The following is a 16534-nucleotide window of genomic DNA, read 5'->3' as shown; positions in this document are numbered from 1 at the left end:
TCTTCCGTGGTTTCGGAGGAAGAAGTATGGTTGATGAAGCAGAATTATAGGGGCTTTTGGTATTCTTTGCTCTTCTCCAATATCCATCTAACATTGGCAATAATATCTCTTGTTCCTTGACCTTTTCTGAAACCAGCCTGAACTTCAGGTAGTTTTAGCTGAATGTATGATTGCAGCCTTTGTTGTATTTTCAGCAATATTTTGGTGGTGTGGAATTAATGTAATTGTTCTATAATTGTTATAGTCCTTGGCATCCCCTTTCTTCAGTATAGGTATGAACAATGATATTTTCCAATCGTTGGCCATTTTTTTGTTTCCAGATTTGTTGAGTCAAGTGAGGGCCAAGATAGTACCTTCTGAGCCTTTGATTAATTCAGTTGAAATACTGTCGATGCCAAGTGATTTGTTTTTCGATAAAGCTTTAATTATCCCAGGACAAGCAGGCAGCTATTCTTGACTGATGGGTGACGGCACCGACGGAGCCCCGGTACGGACAATTTTAGAGTGATTGCACTCTAAGAACTTGGAAAGTTCTGGCATGCCGCACCGCGCACGCGCGAGTGCCTTCCCGCCCGACAGAGGCGCGCGGTCCCCAGTTTCTTAGTTTCCGCGGAGCTAAGAAGATGCGTTTTTTCAACGGCTGTTGAAAATTTTTTGAACTTGCCTTCCCGCTCGCGTAAACCTTTTTGGCTTTTGCCTCTTTCTTTTTCTTTCATTATTTTCAAAAAAAAAAACAACTTTTGTTTTTTCATTCAATTTGGCTTTTCCCCTGCGGGGCCCTCTGCCACCATCGAAGCCTCGGCCTTCGATTTGGCTGAAGCGGTGTTCACGTTCATGCCCCCTCAGCCAGGTTTTAAAAAGTGCCAGCGGTGTGCTCGGCCCATATCTCTCACGGACCCACACAACTGGTGCTTACAGTGTTTGGGTCCTGAGCATCAGGCCTCCACCTGCACCCGCTGTGCCACACTGAAAAAGAGAACATTAAAAAATCGCCAAATACAACAGCGATTACTTTTCGGTGCCGAGATGTCCGATCCCGTTCCATCGACTCCGACTTCGGCACCGGTTCAGTCGGCACCCTCTTCTTCGACGCCGCGAGATTCCGCACCGGCGTCCCAACATGCAGGTAAGCCGGCTAAGAAGCCTTCCCCGCTGGAACGTCCTCCGGTCTCGAGTGCAGTGAGTCCAATCCTGCCGACTGTGAGGCGCCAGCGGAAGCGCTCCGCCCCTATTGAGGTGAGTCCCTCGACATCGGGCTCCTCATCTCCGGGGCGTCGAGCGGCACCGCAGGCACCGCAGAAGAAAAAAGCGGTACCGGTGCCATCCCTTGATGACCGTATTACGGCCATTCTCCAGGAACAGCTCAAGCAGCAATTGCAACAGCTCCTTCCATTGATCCTGGCACCGAACCTTCCGGTGCCGGTCCGCACTGAGCCGGTACCGATAGTGGAGCAACCTATATTGTCGGTATCCACTCCCTCGGTACCGATTCACTCCACCTCATCGACATCGATGCCAGTCCTTGCGCCGGAGCCGAGAGCTCAGCATCAATCGGTGCAAACTTCGGCTCCGGTACAACCGATTACATCGCCTGGGTCGATGTCGATGAGATCGGGTAAGTCGGTGCGCAAGACCCGGCATGCAGACCCAACTACCCCTGAGTCTCGAGATCGTTCTCCCCATGTCAGGGATCCTGATCTGTGGGGAGATTCAGAAGAGCCTTTTCTCTCTGAAGGAGAATGTTCCTCAGATGAGGAGGAGTCTGCTGTACATGACCCGTCCTCTAAGCATGACACTTCATCTTTCTCCAGTTTCCTGAAAGATATGTGTGATTCTCTGTCTATTCCTTTGGAGGCTGAATCCAAAAAGTCTAAAGCTTTTCTGGACACCCTGGACTTTGACCAACCTCCAAAGGAATATTTGAAGCTCCCTCTTCACGATATCTTGAGGGAGACTTTTTACAAGAATTTAGAGACTCCCTTAACGGTTCCAGGGGCCCCACGTAAGTTAGACTCTCTGTACAAAGTAATTCCCATTCCTGGGTTCGACAAACCACAACTTCCTCATGAATCTTTACTTGTCGAATCCACCCTTAAAAAATCTGCAGGAGCCAGTGTATATGCTTCTGTTCCTCCTGGCAGAGAGGGCAAAGCCATGGATAAATTTGGTAAGAGGCTCTACCAAAATGCAATGTTGGCAAATAGAGCTGGAAATTATGGCTTTCATTTTTCTTTCTATTTGAAACATCTCCTTACCACCATGGCTTCCTTTGAAAAATACCTTCCTCAACGGAAACAACAATCTTTCCACCATTGCTTGTCTTCTCTGTTTCAGTTGCGTAAGTTCATGGTTAGATCCATTTATGACACCTTCGAACTTACATCCAGAGCGACAGCAATGTCTGTGGCAATGCGTCGCCTGGCCTGGCTTCGGGTATCTGAACTTGATGTTAATCATCAAGATCGGTTAGCCAACACCCCATGCCTAGGGGATGAGCTTTTCGGTGAATCCATGGATTCGACTACTCAAAAGCTGTCGGCTCATGAAACACGTTGGGATACCCTTCTTAAAAATAAGAAAAAGCCTCCCCCAACAAGGCCTTTTAGACAACAGTCAGCCTATCAACGCCGTTTCACAGCTCGGCCATTGCCAACAACTGCTCAGCAACCCAGGCGTCAACGGCAGCAACAGCGTCAGCCTCCCAGGCAACAACAGCAACAGCAGCCTGTTAAGCCAACTCCACAGCAGAAGACACAACCCTTTTGACTTACTTCTCCAAAGTATAGCCAGTACTCCTATATCTGCTCTCCTGCCTCAACCTATAGGAGGTCGTCTCTCTCTATTCTTCAGCCGGTGGGAAGTTATCACTTCGGACCAATGGGTCCTCAACATCATCCGCCACGGCTACTCTCTCAACTTTCAGACTCTTCCATCCCAAAACCTGCCAAAAGAGTCTGCTTTGAACAGTCCTCAATCTGCCCTCCTCATTCAGGAAGTTCAATCCCTCCTTCTTCTAAACGCTATAGAAGAAGTGCCTCTAGATCAAAAGGGTCAGGGATTCTACTCCCGTTATTTTCTAGTCCCCAAAAAAACAGGAGATCTCAGACCAATTCTAGATCTTCGCGATCTCAACAAACATCTGGTAAAGGAAAAATTCAAGATGCTTTCCTTAGCCATTCTTTATCCTCTTCTCAACCAAGACGACTGGCTATGCTCTCTCGATCTCAAAGAAGCATACACTCACATTCCAATCAATGTAACCTCCAGACAGTATCTCCGTTTCATGATCAATCAGTGTCATTACCAGTACAAGTGCTGCCCTTCGGTCTTGCTTCCTCTCCAAGGGTGTTCACCAAATGTCTCATCGTGGTAGCTGCTTTTCTGCGCGCTCACCACCTTCAGGTATTTCCTTACCTGGACGACTGGTTAATCAAGGCCACATCCGCTCCAGCAGTTCTCCTGGCCACCAACCAAACCATCCAGTTTCTTCAAATATTAGGATTCGAGATCAATCTACCCAAGTCTCATCTCATTCCCACTCAAAGACTCCAATTCATTGGAGCAATATTGGACACACTCCTCATGAGAGCATTTCTACCATCCAACCGTCTTCAGACTCTTCAGTCTCTATGTCAGCAGGTACTTCCACAACATTCCATCTCTGCCAAACAAATGATGATACTCTTGGGTCACATGGCATCCACAGTTCATGTCGCACCCCTCGTACGTCTTCACCTGCGAACTCCTCAATGGACCCTTGCTACTCAGTGGTCCCAAGCGACGGATCCTTGCTCACGACACATCTCTGTGACATCATCTCTTCGTCAATCTCTACAATGGTGGTTGGTATCCTCAAATCTATCCAGAGGTCTTCTGTTCCATCAGCCTCCTCATCAACTAGTCATCACCACCGACGCCTCTCCTTATGCATGGGGAGCTCATTTGAACGAGTTCCAGACTCAAGGTCTTTGGACAGCCCAGGAAAAGAAACATCACATCAATTTCCTGGAACTCAGAGCGATGTTTTATGCCCTCAAGGCCTTCCAACATCTTCTCTTTCCTCAGGTCCTTCTGCTGTGCACGGACAATCAAGTGGCCATGTACTACATCAACAAGCAAGGGGGGACAGGTTCTCGCCTCTTGTGCCAGGAAGCACAGAAGATCTGGACTTGGGCCATAGATCACCATCTCTTCCTGAAAGCTATCTACATTCAGGGAGAACAGAATTCCTTAGCGGACAAGCTCAGCAGAATTCTCCAACCTCACGAGTGGACACTCGATCCTGTAACTCTACAGTCTATCTTCGCTCAATGGGGCACTCCTCAGATAGACCTCTTTGCAGCTCCTCACAATCACCAGCTGCCCCTATTCTGCTCCAGACTCTACTCTCCTCACCATCTGGCAGCGGATGCATTTCTCCTCGATTGGTCAAATCTGTTCCTGTACGCTTTCCCTCCTCTGCCTCTCATGTTGAGAACCTTATTCAAGCTCAAGAGGGAACGAGCCACCATGATTCTGATTGCTCCGAGGTGGCCCAGACAACATTGGTTCTCCCTTCTACTTCAACTCAGTTCCAGGGAACCTTTTCTTCTTCCACTGTATCCTTCTCTGCTTACACAGCATCAGGAGACCCTTCTACATCCCAACCTCCAGTCTCTGCACCTGACGGCTTGGTATCTCTCGGGCTGACTTCTCATGATACGCTTTTGTCTCAGCCCGTTCGTTCCATTCTAGATGCCTCCAGGAAGCCAGCCACTCTGCAATGTTACCATCAGAAGTGGACGAGATTTTCTTCCTGGTGTCTTCTTCATCATCTTGATCCAACTTCCCTGGCAGTGGAGACGTTGTTGGATTATTTGCTTTCTTTGTCTGACTCTGGCCTTAAGTCTTCCATCAGAGTCCACCTCAGTGCCATTGCTGCTTTTCATGAGCCGATCCATGGAAAACTTCTATCAGCTCATCCCCTGGTGTCCAGGTTCATGCGGGGTCTTTTTAATGTGAAACCACCTCTTAAAGCCCCTCCTGTTATCTGGGATCTCAATGTGGTTCTTTCCGCCTTGATGAAGCCTCCATTCGAACCTTTGGCTACCGCTTCTTTCAAGTTTCTCACTTGGAAGGTACTTTTTCTTATTGCTCTTACCTCTGCCAGGAGGGTCAGTGAGCTTCATGCACTGGTTGCAGATCCACCTTTTACGGTCTTTCACCATGACAAGGTGGTTCTGCGTACGCATCCAAAGTTTTTCCCTAAGGTTGTCTCTGAATTCCATCTCAACCAATCCATTGTTTTGCCTGTTTTCTTTCCAAAACCTCATTCTCATTCTGGGGAACAAGCTCTGCATACTTTGGATTGTAAGAGGGCTCTAGCTTACTATCTAGAGCGTACGAAACCCCACAGATCAGTTCCCCAACTCTTTCTGTCCTTTGATCCGAATAAATTGGGACGTCCTGTTTCTAAACGTACGTTGTCTAATTGACTGGCAGCGTGCATTTCATTTTGTTATGCTCAGACCGGACTGACACTGGAAGGTTCTGTCACGGCCCATAAAGTCCGAGCTATGGCAGCATCTGTAGCTTTCCTCCGTTCCACTCCTATTGAGGAAATCTGCAAGGCTGCTACTTGGTCCTCAGTTCATACTTTTACATCTCATTATTGTCTGGATGCTTTCTCCAGACGGGATGGACACTTCGGCCAATCTGTTTTGCAAAATTTGTTTTCATAATGGCCAACCTTCCCTCCATCCCTCTTTTTGTTAGCTTGGAGGTCACCCATCAGTCAAGAATAGCTGCCTGCTTGTCCTGGGATAAAGCACAGTTACTTACCGTAACAGGTGTTATCCAGGGACAGCAGGCAGATATTCTTGCGTCCCTCCCACCTCCCTGGGTTGGCTTCTTAGCTGGCTTATCTTAACTGGGGACCCGCGCGCCTCTGTCGGGCGGGAAGGCACTCGCGCGTGCGCGGTGCGGCATGCCAGAACTTTCCAAGTTCTTAGAGTGCAATCACTCTAAAATTGTCCGTACCGGGGCTCCGTCGGTGCCGTCACCCATCAGTCAAGAATATCTGCCTGCTGTCCCTGGATAACACCTGTTACGGTAAGTAACTGTGCTTTGTTGCTATGACTTCTTTAAAATATCTTTTTCTTATTCAGCATCTGTTTGCAGTTCAGTTTCCCATTGTTATCCTCATTGCCTTTTTTGTATAGATTTTCTGTATATTCTTTCCATCTCTTGAATGCTTTTTGAATCATTCAATATGATTCCATTGGCTTCTTTAAGCATCCTCAATCATTTCTGCCGCAATCTCTTAACATCCTGATAATGCTAATCTGTTTTTTGCATTTACGTTTCTGACAAATATCCTTGAGATACCATTCTTTGTCTTGCCAAACTTAACGTTGAAACACTCGGTTCATTTGTGTTTTTAATCACCGGAAAATTTTGCTTGTCTTTGTTCTGCTACTTTTTCTGGTTTCTTCCGAGATCCAAGGCGATTTTTTGGATTTCTTTCTCTTCTGGAGTGGATTGGTTTTTTGGGTTTTGTTTGTTTTTTGCTTCATCACTTATGGTTTTTATGTCATTCCATAACTTTTTGGGCTTTCTATCTCCTGTATCAAGAAAGGCAAATCTGTTGTCTATTTTTATCCAATAGTCTGCTGGAATATTTTCAATCTCATATTTTGAGAGGTATCTAATGATCATCTTCTTGTGAAGCTTTACCTTGATCTTGCATGTCAAAATCCCTTGCTCACTTCCACAATCAGCTCCTGGTTTAGTTCTTGCAATCAAAACTGTAGCTTTCCATCTCTGTTCTATGCAGATTTAGTCAATTTGATTTTGATACATGCCATTTGGAGAGATGTATGTGTACTGGCAACATTTGTGGTGTTGAACATGTGTATTCATGACTGACAGAGTCAGTTTATTTTGCAAAACTAAGTTATCGCCTGCTTCATTTCTTTCTCATCTCCTATGCCGTGCTTTCCAACCACTGCATTTTTAGTGTACGTCTACTTTTGCATTGAATTCCTCCAGAATGATCAGTAGATCTTGTTTCGGCACTTGATCTATTAAATTTTGAAGTTGTTTGTAGAACAACTCTACATCCTCATCTTCGTGTCTTTTATTGGAGCATATACTTGGATCAAGGTGACATTGATTGGCTTTCCCTGTAGACAGATTGACATGACTCTTGTCACTGATAACTTTGTATTTTAGTACTGTCTTCGAAAACTTATTGGTCAGGCTGAATGCTATTCCATTTTTCCTGTGCATTTCATGACCAGAGTAGCAGATCCAATGCTCATTTGATTGAAAATGGCCCTGTCCTGTCCATTTCAGTTCACTGATCCCTTTCAAATTGCTTTTGTTTTTTTTCCATTTGATCTTAAACAATTTCCAATTATCTGAGCAAGCTTCATGCTTCGTACATTCCATGTTCCTAGATTGAGAATATCTTTACAGCTTCTGTTCTCCCTTTCTGTCTAGCAACATCAGCATCAGTATGTCCTGGTGGCTTTGATCCGTCAGCTTCTCAAACACTGGGCATACTCTGAGTGATGATCAGCTCTTCTCTAGTAGCATGGTGAGTGCCTTCCAACCTAGGGGATCATCTTCCAGCATTATACATCGATTCTTTGTCTCGTCATCATCAAGTTTTCTTGGCAGAAGACAGAACTAGATTGCCGGTCCTTCTGCGCAGTATAAATTCAATGATGTCGCATCAAATGTGATCCTCCGCCTCTAACACTACCCATCTGCTGCTGCCCAGATGGGTGGTATATCGTTAGAGTGAGATCTCTGCTGAAACCTGTCCACCTTTGAGGCCCTGCTAGAAGTGAAACTACCAGCGGCATAGCTTTCAGCTTCTCTGAGAGGCACAAGCCCCAGTTGCATGACAAGCCCATGTACCATGACTGGAGGTGATTTAGGAGTGATCATTAGCGACGATATGAAGGATGTCAATCAGGTGGAGAAGGCTTCGTCCAGGGCAAGACAAATGATGGGCTGCATCCGTAGGGGTTTTGTCAGCAGAAAACCTGAAGTCATAATGCCACTGTACAGATCCATGGTGAGACCTCATCTCGAGTATTGTGTTCAATTCTGGAGACCACACTACCGGAAAGATGTGTTGAGAATTGAATCGGTTCAGCGAATGGCTACCAGGATGGTCTTGGGGCTCAGGGATCTCACGTATGAAGAAAGGCTAAAAAAACTGCGGATGTACTCACTGGAGGAGCGAAGAGAGAGGGGGGACATGATTGAGACCTTTAAGTATATCACGGGGCATATAGAGGTGAAAGATGATATCTTCAGTCTTACAGGGCCCTCGGTAACCAGAGGACACTCGATGAAAATCAGGGGAGGGAAATTTCAAGGTGATGCTAGGAAGTACTTCTTCACCGAAAGGGTGGTCGATCATTGGAACGAGCTGCCTCAGCAGGTGATTGAGGCCAACAGCGTGTCAGATTTTAAGAGAAAATGGGATATTCACGTGGGATCTATAGGGGAGTAAAAGTCAGGGAGTGGGTCATTGGTATGGGCAGACTCGATGGGCTATAGCCCTTTTCTGCCGTCAATTTCTATGTTTCTATGAGGTGTAAGCTAAATCTAATAATATATTTTTCTCTTTGGCTCCAATTGTTACCACCTCAATTTTATAATTCTCCCAAAGATGCACGTTCCCACTGGGTTCAGTATGTGAAATGACTGGTTGCCACTGTTGAGAGGGTGATTTGGTTTCTTACCTCCATGAAGTGTCAGAACCTGGGTTATAGTGTGATGGAGATAAATTTCTTAATTTGTTTATGGAAAATACAATATACTAGTTTAGTGAAACTATGGATGGCTTAGCTTTCAGCTTCTCAGAAGTGCACAAGCTCCAGTGGCACAAAAAGCTCATGTACCATGGCTTGAGGTAATGGACATTAGCATGCTCTAAATGCTGCACATCCTATTTTATACCTGTGAACCACATGGAATGTAGGTTCTGACTCTGGAAATGGCGCTTGCCATGTGTCAATCACAGACAGGAGCCACTTCCAGAATCACGGTGAGTGGGGACCCTAGGTGCTAGAAACATAGACCACAGTTTAACAGGCCTATATTCCCAGCGTCTTTGGTCCTGTCAGAATTGCAGCATAGTGACACCAAAGTCCAGTGCCACACCTAAACGCCCACTTCCAGGTTTTGGAGTCACTATGTGCTGCTAGTCGCCAGGGACCTAGGTGCTGGTCCTGGAGGTCACGTAGCAGCGGCTATTTTTTTAAATCGAGGGTTTAATGGCATGATCAATTATTGTATAATATTGTGATCACAGCTATAATCTATTATTAATAATGTTATTTTCATTGATTTATTTTAAATATTATTGTGAAGTGCTCAGACCAAGTAACCCAAGATATAGTGAAATAACTACAATGAGGTTAACAAGAAGACCATCATCGCCTTCACCTGTCCCCTGCTCTCCCTACATGACCAAAAACTATTACAGATCAACTTGATGTACTTATCTGAATAGGGGGGTAGTTGGTTTTGTTAATTCTCATTGATGACTGTATGCTAGTAAAATTTGTGTGCTCCGTTAAAATCCTAGAACTGTTCGTTCATTCTTCCAATCCCGTCCCGTCCATGATCAATTATTGTACCACTTCAACCCAATTAAACCACTCACGTTAGGCACCGTGAATCCAGGTCTTAGCGCATGCCAATATCCACTATTGTGCACTGAGCTTTAATAATTAGGGTCCCAAAATAAAGAGATGGGAGCTGTGCCAGTATCCACTCTCCAGTTCCCACTCTCATCAGTGATGCAGTGGCATAGTGAAGGCCCCAGCGGGGAAGGCAGCAAAGCAGCCTGTTCAGTGCTACCACCGCTGCTGTTTGGAACGGAGGTATGTTAGCCTCGCGGTGGGAGGGGTTCTGCTGTGCGGGATGGAAAGATGTTGCGCAAGGGGATCTCTCACGGCCGCAGTCCGCTAGTGGGCCGCGGACCGGGGGTTTGGGACCCCCTGCCCTAGAGTACCAGGATTTATTTCTATAACAGATTCTTTTGTGACTCTCCTAGTTTGTTAGAAAATAATCAACATTTTTCTTTTCAGAAGTTGAAATTGAGACTCCTAAACATGAGTCTCGGACTTTGGATGAATGGTTTGCATCCTGCAAAGGAACAGAACCTGCTCTTGGTAAGTTGTTTGGAGGGGGGGGGGGGGGTTTCCTGTAGATATTAAAGTGGAACAATTATAATATTTTTATATTTCATAGAAAGATAGCATTGTTGCTTTGGCTTTGTTTTGTGATTTTTGCCTACATGAATGTGCAGTCACATGCATGGCTTAAGGAAATGGAACAAAGTTTTCAGTAGCTACATTTGATCATTTGGAATGCAAAATTGTATTCATCCTTCAAAAAGAATGCACAATGAGCCAGAATCTCAAAACTCGCAGTAAAATCAGGCGAGTTGTTGTAGTGCCTGTAGTGGGAGTGACTTTTATTTTATGGGCAATTCTTAGCATAACAGCATGCAAATTATATGCACACTGTTTGAGTAGAGAATCACCGGTAAAGAGCAGGAGGAACTGCCTGGCACAGCTCCTCCTTCCTGTCAAAGTTACTCTCCTGCCCCAATCAACTGAGCCACAGGGAGCCCTCCACCCGTCACCCACCACTGTGAGAAGGTTGCTCAACATTCAGGCCATAAAGCTGGTGTCGCTGAACTCTCAGGCGGATTCTTTTTATACTTTATCGTACCGAAGTAAGGCTTGAAGATTTTCTTGGACCTTACTCAAGTCAATGCAGCGCTCACATTTCTGCGCTTTTACATGGAAATGATTCAGTTTGTCATAGCGGCCGTCCGCAGGGGTGGAGGTCCAGTCAGACATGGAATCTGACTGGCATCCCGAAGATCAGTTTCATGGAGATATTCCAAGCATCAGGCAGTGGTTCTCTGATTCCAGCTATTGTAAGAGAGCCATGGCAGGCTGCAGCACATTTCCAGCATTTCAGCACAGGTCACAGTGAGTAAAGGCTGTCGCAGCCTGTGAGGTGATTTGGGGGGGGGGTGCAGTTTTGAAGGTTTCTGCTTGTCCCCTGTGTTCCCCCACTTAAAAAATCATAAAATCGCTGTTTTAAGGTTTGTTTTACATGAAAAAAATTGTAATTTTGGTGTGAATTTAGTGGCAGCCATCTTGGATTTTTTGTGATCTTTTTTTCAAAAGCTCCCTACTTCTCTCTAAAACTACAAATTTTTCCTCCAAACCTTGGGCTCTCCTGATGTGGAGTCATGCCAGGATTGCACAAATTGGGCGCTTTTGGTGCATTTTTATGCCACATATTGCGTGGCGCAGTCGGGAGTGGCAGCAGCGTAAGGCTTAGCCTCTTCCCTGGTTCAGCAGATGACTAAATACTTGGCTAGCCTGTCGGGGCAACTTCTTTTGTGATCGGAGCTAGGCACAGCTGTTGGTTCCTTGCAGAAGGCTGCGGACACTCTGCAGTCTCCGAACCGCATTCTTCTGTCATTTTAAAAAAACTTCTGAAAACACATCTATGTGATAAATTTTTACAAAATTAGAACTGGATAATTTGTGAATCTGTATTTCCTGAGATTGTCTCAGCTTCTTCTAGCTGTAAATTGCATAGAACTGCAAGGTTATACAGTATATAAACAACAATGTAATATAATCTGAGGAGCTGGAGTCCTTCGCAGACTTTATGGTATATTTACGGAATGCATCTTGCAGCAGGCATTCTTCCCTGTGCAGTCCTACTTCATCTCTGCTCTGTCTGTAAGTGGCATTGCTTCTATGAGCGTATTTTCCTCTCAATTTGCCGCTGTTTCAGCGCTACTTGATCCTGTTCTGGGTGATCCTTCAGATGATGACCAGCTCGCTGGCCCTTTATGCGCCAGCACAGCGCTTCAGGGCACGGGAGTTCAGGGACTATTCTGGCTCCTCAGTTGGGAGCAGCTTTGCCAGATCTTATGTCTGCGTCTCTGCAGGAGTTGAATTTGGTCTCTTAGCTGGCTCTCCACTTTTTATTCCTGGCTTTGTGGAGTGTGCTCCCAGTCTTCCGCTTTTCCCTATTATGATCTTGTTAATCTCAGAGCAGTATGTCTTTTGGGAAGTGTGGGGAGGGTGATGTTCCAAGCTTCGGGTTCCAGAGAGAGAGAGAAAGAGGGGTGTTGCAGAGAGGAGGCATTTATATTTTGGAATCTTATTCTAAATATAGAAACTATTGTATTTCCCAGTATCTTTCTGTTTATAATTTGTAAACTATTTGAAACAATGGTTAGTTTAATTGATAAGGAAGGTGTGACACTTGTAAGCATGGTAGATGGGATTAGTCTCTGGCTTCTTTGTCCCATTCAAATAGCCTATCTTCTAGATAAACAATCTAGTCTTCCTGGATGCTTAATGTATGTGAATTCTGTGCAGGAGCATTTAGGGTCTATCTGCATCAACATTCCAGAGTCAGATTGATATAATGTCCCATAGGCCTTTGCTGACATTGGTTAGGCCAACTGAAAATGCTGACTGATAGCAATGCTAGGCTGAGAGGAAGGAGCTCTTATGATAGCGTGGACAGTGTCTCAGTTTTATCCACGAGCACAGGAATGCCAGCAGCTTCTGAGTCGGCTTAGGGTAGATTTTTTTAGTTGTGCAGGTGTCCTCCAGCATCTCTTTTTCCCATGGCAGGTGGTGTATGATTACAGATATGCAGGACAGCCAGGTTGGATGTTGTCCTCCAGAGACTTTTGCTGCAGCTGCTTTAAGCATTAAGGCTGCTTCAGCAGCATCCTTTGTCACTCGCATCTGTTTGTCATGGAGACTGAGACTGTGGCGCTTCATCCTCGCCTTCTTTTGCCTTCTTATGTGAGTACTAGCTAAGGTGCTGGCATATTCTGTTTTTGCTTGCTGGATGCTCTTGATCTGACAATGAGTTGCTCATTCCATTTACAAGGCTCCTTTGGATAACTTTCCTTTAAGAAGCGGTTTTGGTTTGGCAGGGGACTGGATGACCTCATGAATTCTGTTGTAGACCATTGCCCTATGTCCTTGCCTGAAAGCATGCCCAGATTCTTCAGAGATTCTGGTCACTCTTATTGTTTGTGGCTCCATGGGATTCTGCCCGTATATGACTGCCAAGTCTCAAGAGATTTTCCCAGAGTTCCCGGCAATGGTACTCCAACTGCAGGTGCTTCCAGCCATCTGCCTCCTGTTTTGCACACAAAGGTGCAATGACGCCAGGCTGAGGTATGCCCCTCTACAGATAGGGGGAAGACTATCAGTTGCCTGCTGGCCTTGGCTCACCTTTCATCCAACCTATGAGTCTTGGACATTCTAGGGTCAAGCTTCATTTTGGACTTGCCTGTCTTCTGATGGATTGGTTTGTGGATTCTCTCGCAGGTCGACCTGCCACAGCACTCATGGTGCAAAGTCACTGTACAATGTTTGCTGGATATTCAAGCTACAGTCATGTGAAAAAATTAGGACACCCCATGAAATATTCAAGATCTTTCTTACAGCACCTCAAATATGGAACTCGTTACCAGCTTATATTAGGGAAGAAAGGATCCTCAATAGATTCAAAGGAGCACTAAAATATGATTCTATAAAGATATGGAGAAAGCCACTGCTTGCCCTGGATCGGTAGCATGGAATATTGCTGCTCCTTGGGTTTTGGCCAGGTACTAGTGACCTGAATTGGCCACTGTGAGAATAGGCTACTGGGCTTGATGGACCATTGGTCTGACTCAATAAGGCTAATCTTATGTTCTTAAGATGCATTTGAAACTTTCACGAGGCTAGCTTAATTTTAATGAATAAAGTTACCCCTTCCTTTTTGTTTTAACCTTTTTTTTTCTCTCTTTTCTTTAATTTAATTTGCAGTTCCACCCATTTTCCCTTTTGTACTTGTCTGTTTTGTCCATGTCTGTTTTGTACATCACTTTGAAATATGAAACTGCAATTAAATCAAACTTTTAATTAAACTTGAAATTTGATATCGATGTCAAATCTTTTTTTGTTTGTTTGTTTAAATCTCTGGAAAAGAAAGTGATGTAATTGCAGGTAAACAACAAAAATTTTCCTTGATTTACTCATGAAACAAGATATCCACAAAAATGTGTATTCTAACTGAGGAATTAATTAGGACACCCCCACATATCTTTCCACTTAAAGTAGCTCTCAAATCACACACAGGTGTATCACATCAGGTGCACATGATTAGAACATCGTTACTCAGTATTTTGAAGGAGATTTGCTCTACTTAACTTCAGACATTTAATTTGGTGTGCTTATGACTGCTGCGGTGAGAGTGAACACTATGTTGAGATCAAAAGAGTTGTCTGAGGCCTTCAGAAAGAAGATTGTAGCAGCTTATAAGTTTGGTGAGGGATTTAAAAATATCTCGCAAGAATTTGACATTAGCCATTTCATGGTCTGGAAAATAGTGTACAAGTAGAGGACTTTCCAAACAGCCAACATGCCCAGGTCTGGATGTCCAAGCAAGTTGACCCCCAGAGTAGACCGCAAGATGCTCTACCATCTTGAACTGAAAAGGTATGACGGGTTATAAATAAAGCTTTATTATTCAAAGAAACCTCCCAAAACCCTAAAATGTCATCACAGGAACTTATGCACTAAATGGTGAGACCCTGGTTACGACCACGGCAGAACGTGATCTAGGGGTGATCATTAGTGATGACCTGAAGGCTGCCAATCAGGTGGAGAAAGCTTCCTCCAGGGCAAGACAAATGATGGGTTGTATCCGTAGAGGTTTTGTCAGCAGGAGACCTGAAGTCATCATGCCGCTGTACAGATCCATGGTGAGGCCTCACTTGGAGTACTGTGTTCAGTTTTGGAAACCACACTACCGAAAAGACGTGATGAGGATCGAGTCGGTTCAGCGAACGGCCACCAGGATGGTCTTGGGGCTCAAGGATCTAACATATGAAGAAAGACTAAAAAAATTGCGGCTGTACTCACTTGAGGAACGAAGAGAGAGGGGAGACATGATTGAAACGTTTAAGTACATCACGGGACGCAACGAGTCGGAAGATAATATCTTCTGTCTTGTGGGACCCTCGACCACCAGAGGTCATCCGCTGAAAATCAGGGGAGGGAAGTTTCATAGCGACTCCAGAAAGTACTTCTTCACCGAAAGAGTGGTGGATCAGTGGAACAGACTCCCACTGCAGGTGATTGAGGCCAGCAACGTGACAGATTTTAAGAGAAAATGGGATGCTCACGTGGGATCTTTAAGGGAATAAATTCAGGGGGGCGGATACTTGGCAGCGGCAGACTCGATGGGCTATGGCCCTTTTCTGCCACCATTTTCTATGTTTCTATGAACTACAACAGGCTCTTGCTACTGGTGATGTGAAAGTGCATGCCTCTACAATCAGAAAGAGACTGCACAAATTTAACTTGCATGGGAGGTATACAAGGAGGAAACCTTTGCTCTCCAAGAGAAACATCAAGGCCAGATTGAAGTTTGTCAGACAGAATATAGACAAACACCAGGACTACTGGAATAATGTTCTATGGACAGATGAGTCTAAAAGTGAATTATTTGGAACCAGAAAAGAGGACATGTTTGGCGTACACCAAATACAGCATTTCAGGAAAATAACCTCATTCCAACTGTGAAGTATGGAGGTGGAAGTGTCATGGTTTGGGGATGCTTTGCTGCAGCAGGACCTGGCCAGCTCACCATCATAGAATCCACCATAAATTCTACCATGTATCAGAGGCTGCTTCAGGAACATATGAGACCATCTGTAAGAAAATTAAAGCTGAAGCGAAACTAGACCCTGCAACACGACAATGACCCAAAACATACCAGTAAATCCAACAAGGACTGGCTAAGAAATGGAGAGTCTTAGAGTGGCCGAGTCAAAGCCCTGATCTTAATCCCATTGAGATGCTGTGGGGTGATTTTAAACGGGCTGTACATGCAAGAAACCCCTCAAACATCTCACAGCTGAAAGAATTCTGCATTGAGGAGTGGGCCAAACTTTCCTTAGACCAATGTCAGAGACTGGTAGATGGCTACAAAAAGCATCTCGCTGCTGTTATTTCAGTCAAAGGGGGTAACACTAGCTATTAGGGTGTAGGGGGGTCCTAATTTATTCCTCTTTCAGATTGCCTTCCTTTAAAGTAATAACATGGATAGTTCTCATCCTCCAAAGACACTTTGATAGGATGTCTAACTATGAGTTTGGATGTTTTGGGAAAGACACCCAGAAATCCAGTAGAGAAAAATGTCCATTTTCATAACAGTAAGACGTCTTATTATTATTTTTTTTAATGACCTATTTAGACGTGTTGGCCCTTAGTATATCTGTCTTTTATGACTATTTTTCATTACAAAGATGTCCAAATAAAAAACACACAAACATAAACTATTGGAACTAGAGAATGATAAGGGGGGGGGGAAATTTGTCCCCGTCCTTGTGGACTCTGTTCCCATTCTTGCCTCATCCTCACGGACTCTGTCCCCATTCCTGCCCTGTCTCCATGGACTCTATTTGATCCCATCC

General features: G+C 44.9%; 1 protein-coding gene across 5 annotated transcripts in view; it reads left to right on the top strand.

Moving 5' to 3' along the window:
- LOC117353556 (nuclear factor of activated T-cells 5-like) overlaps positions 1–16534 on the top strand; it is a 281088-nt gene that overhangs the window by 51640 nt on the left and 212914 nt on the right. For all 5 annotated transcript variants that reach the window (XM_033929614.1, XM_033929613.1, XM_033929615.1 and 2 more), the window contains exon 6: positions 10095–10178. In XM_033929614.1, the coding sequence (XP_033785505.1) occupies positions 10095–10178 (84 nt within the window). The remainder of the gene's footprint in view (positions 1–10094; positions 10179–16534) is intronic.

The sequence above is a fragment of the Geotrypetes seraphini genome, chromosome 2 (genome assembly GCF_902459505.1).
Source record: "Geotrypetes seraphini chromosome 2, aGeoSer1.1, whole genome shotgun sequence".
Lineage (NCBI taxonomy): Eukaryota > Metazoa > Chordata > Amphibia > Gymnophiona > Dermophiidae > Geotrypetes > Geotrypetes seraphini.
This window is presented reverse-complemented; position numbering and strand designations above follow the sequence as displayed.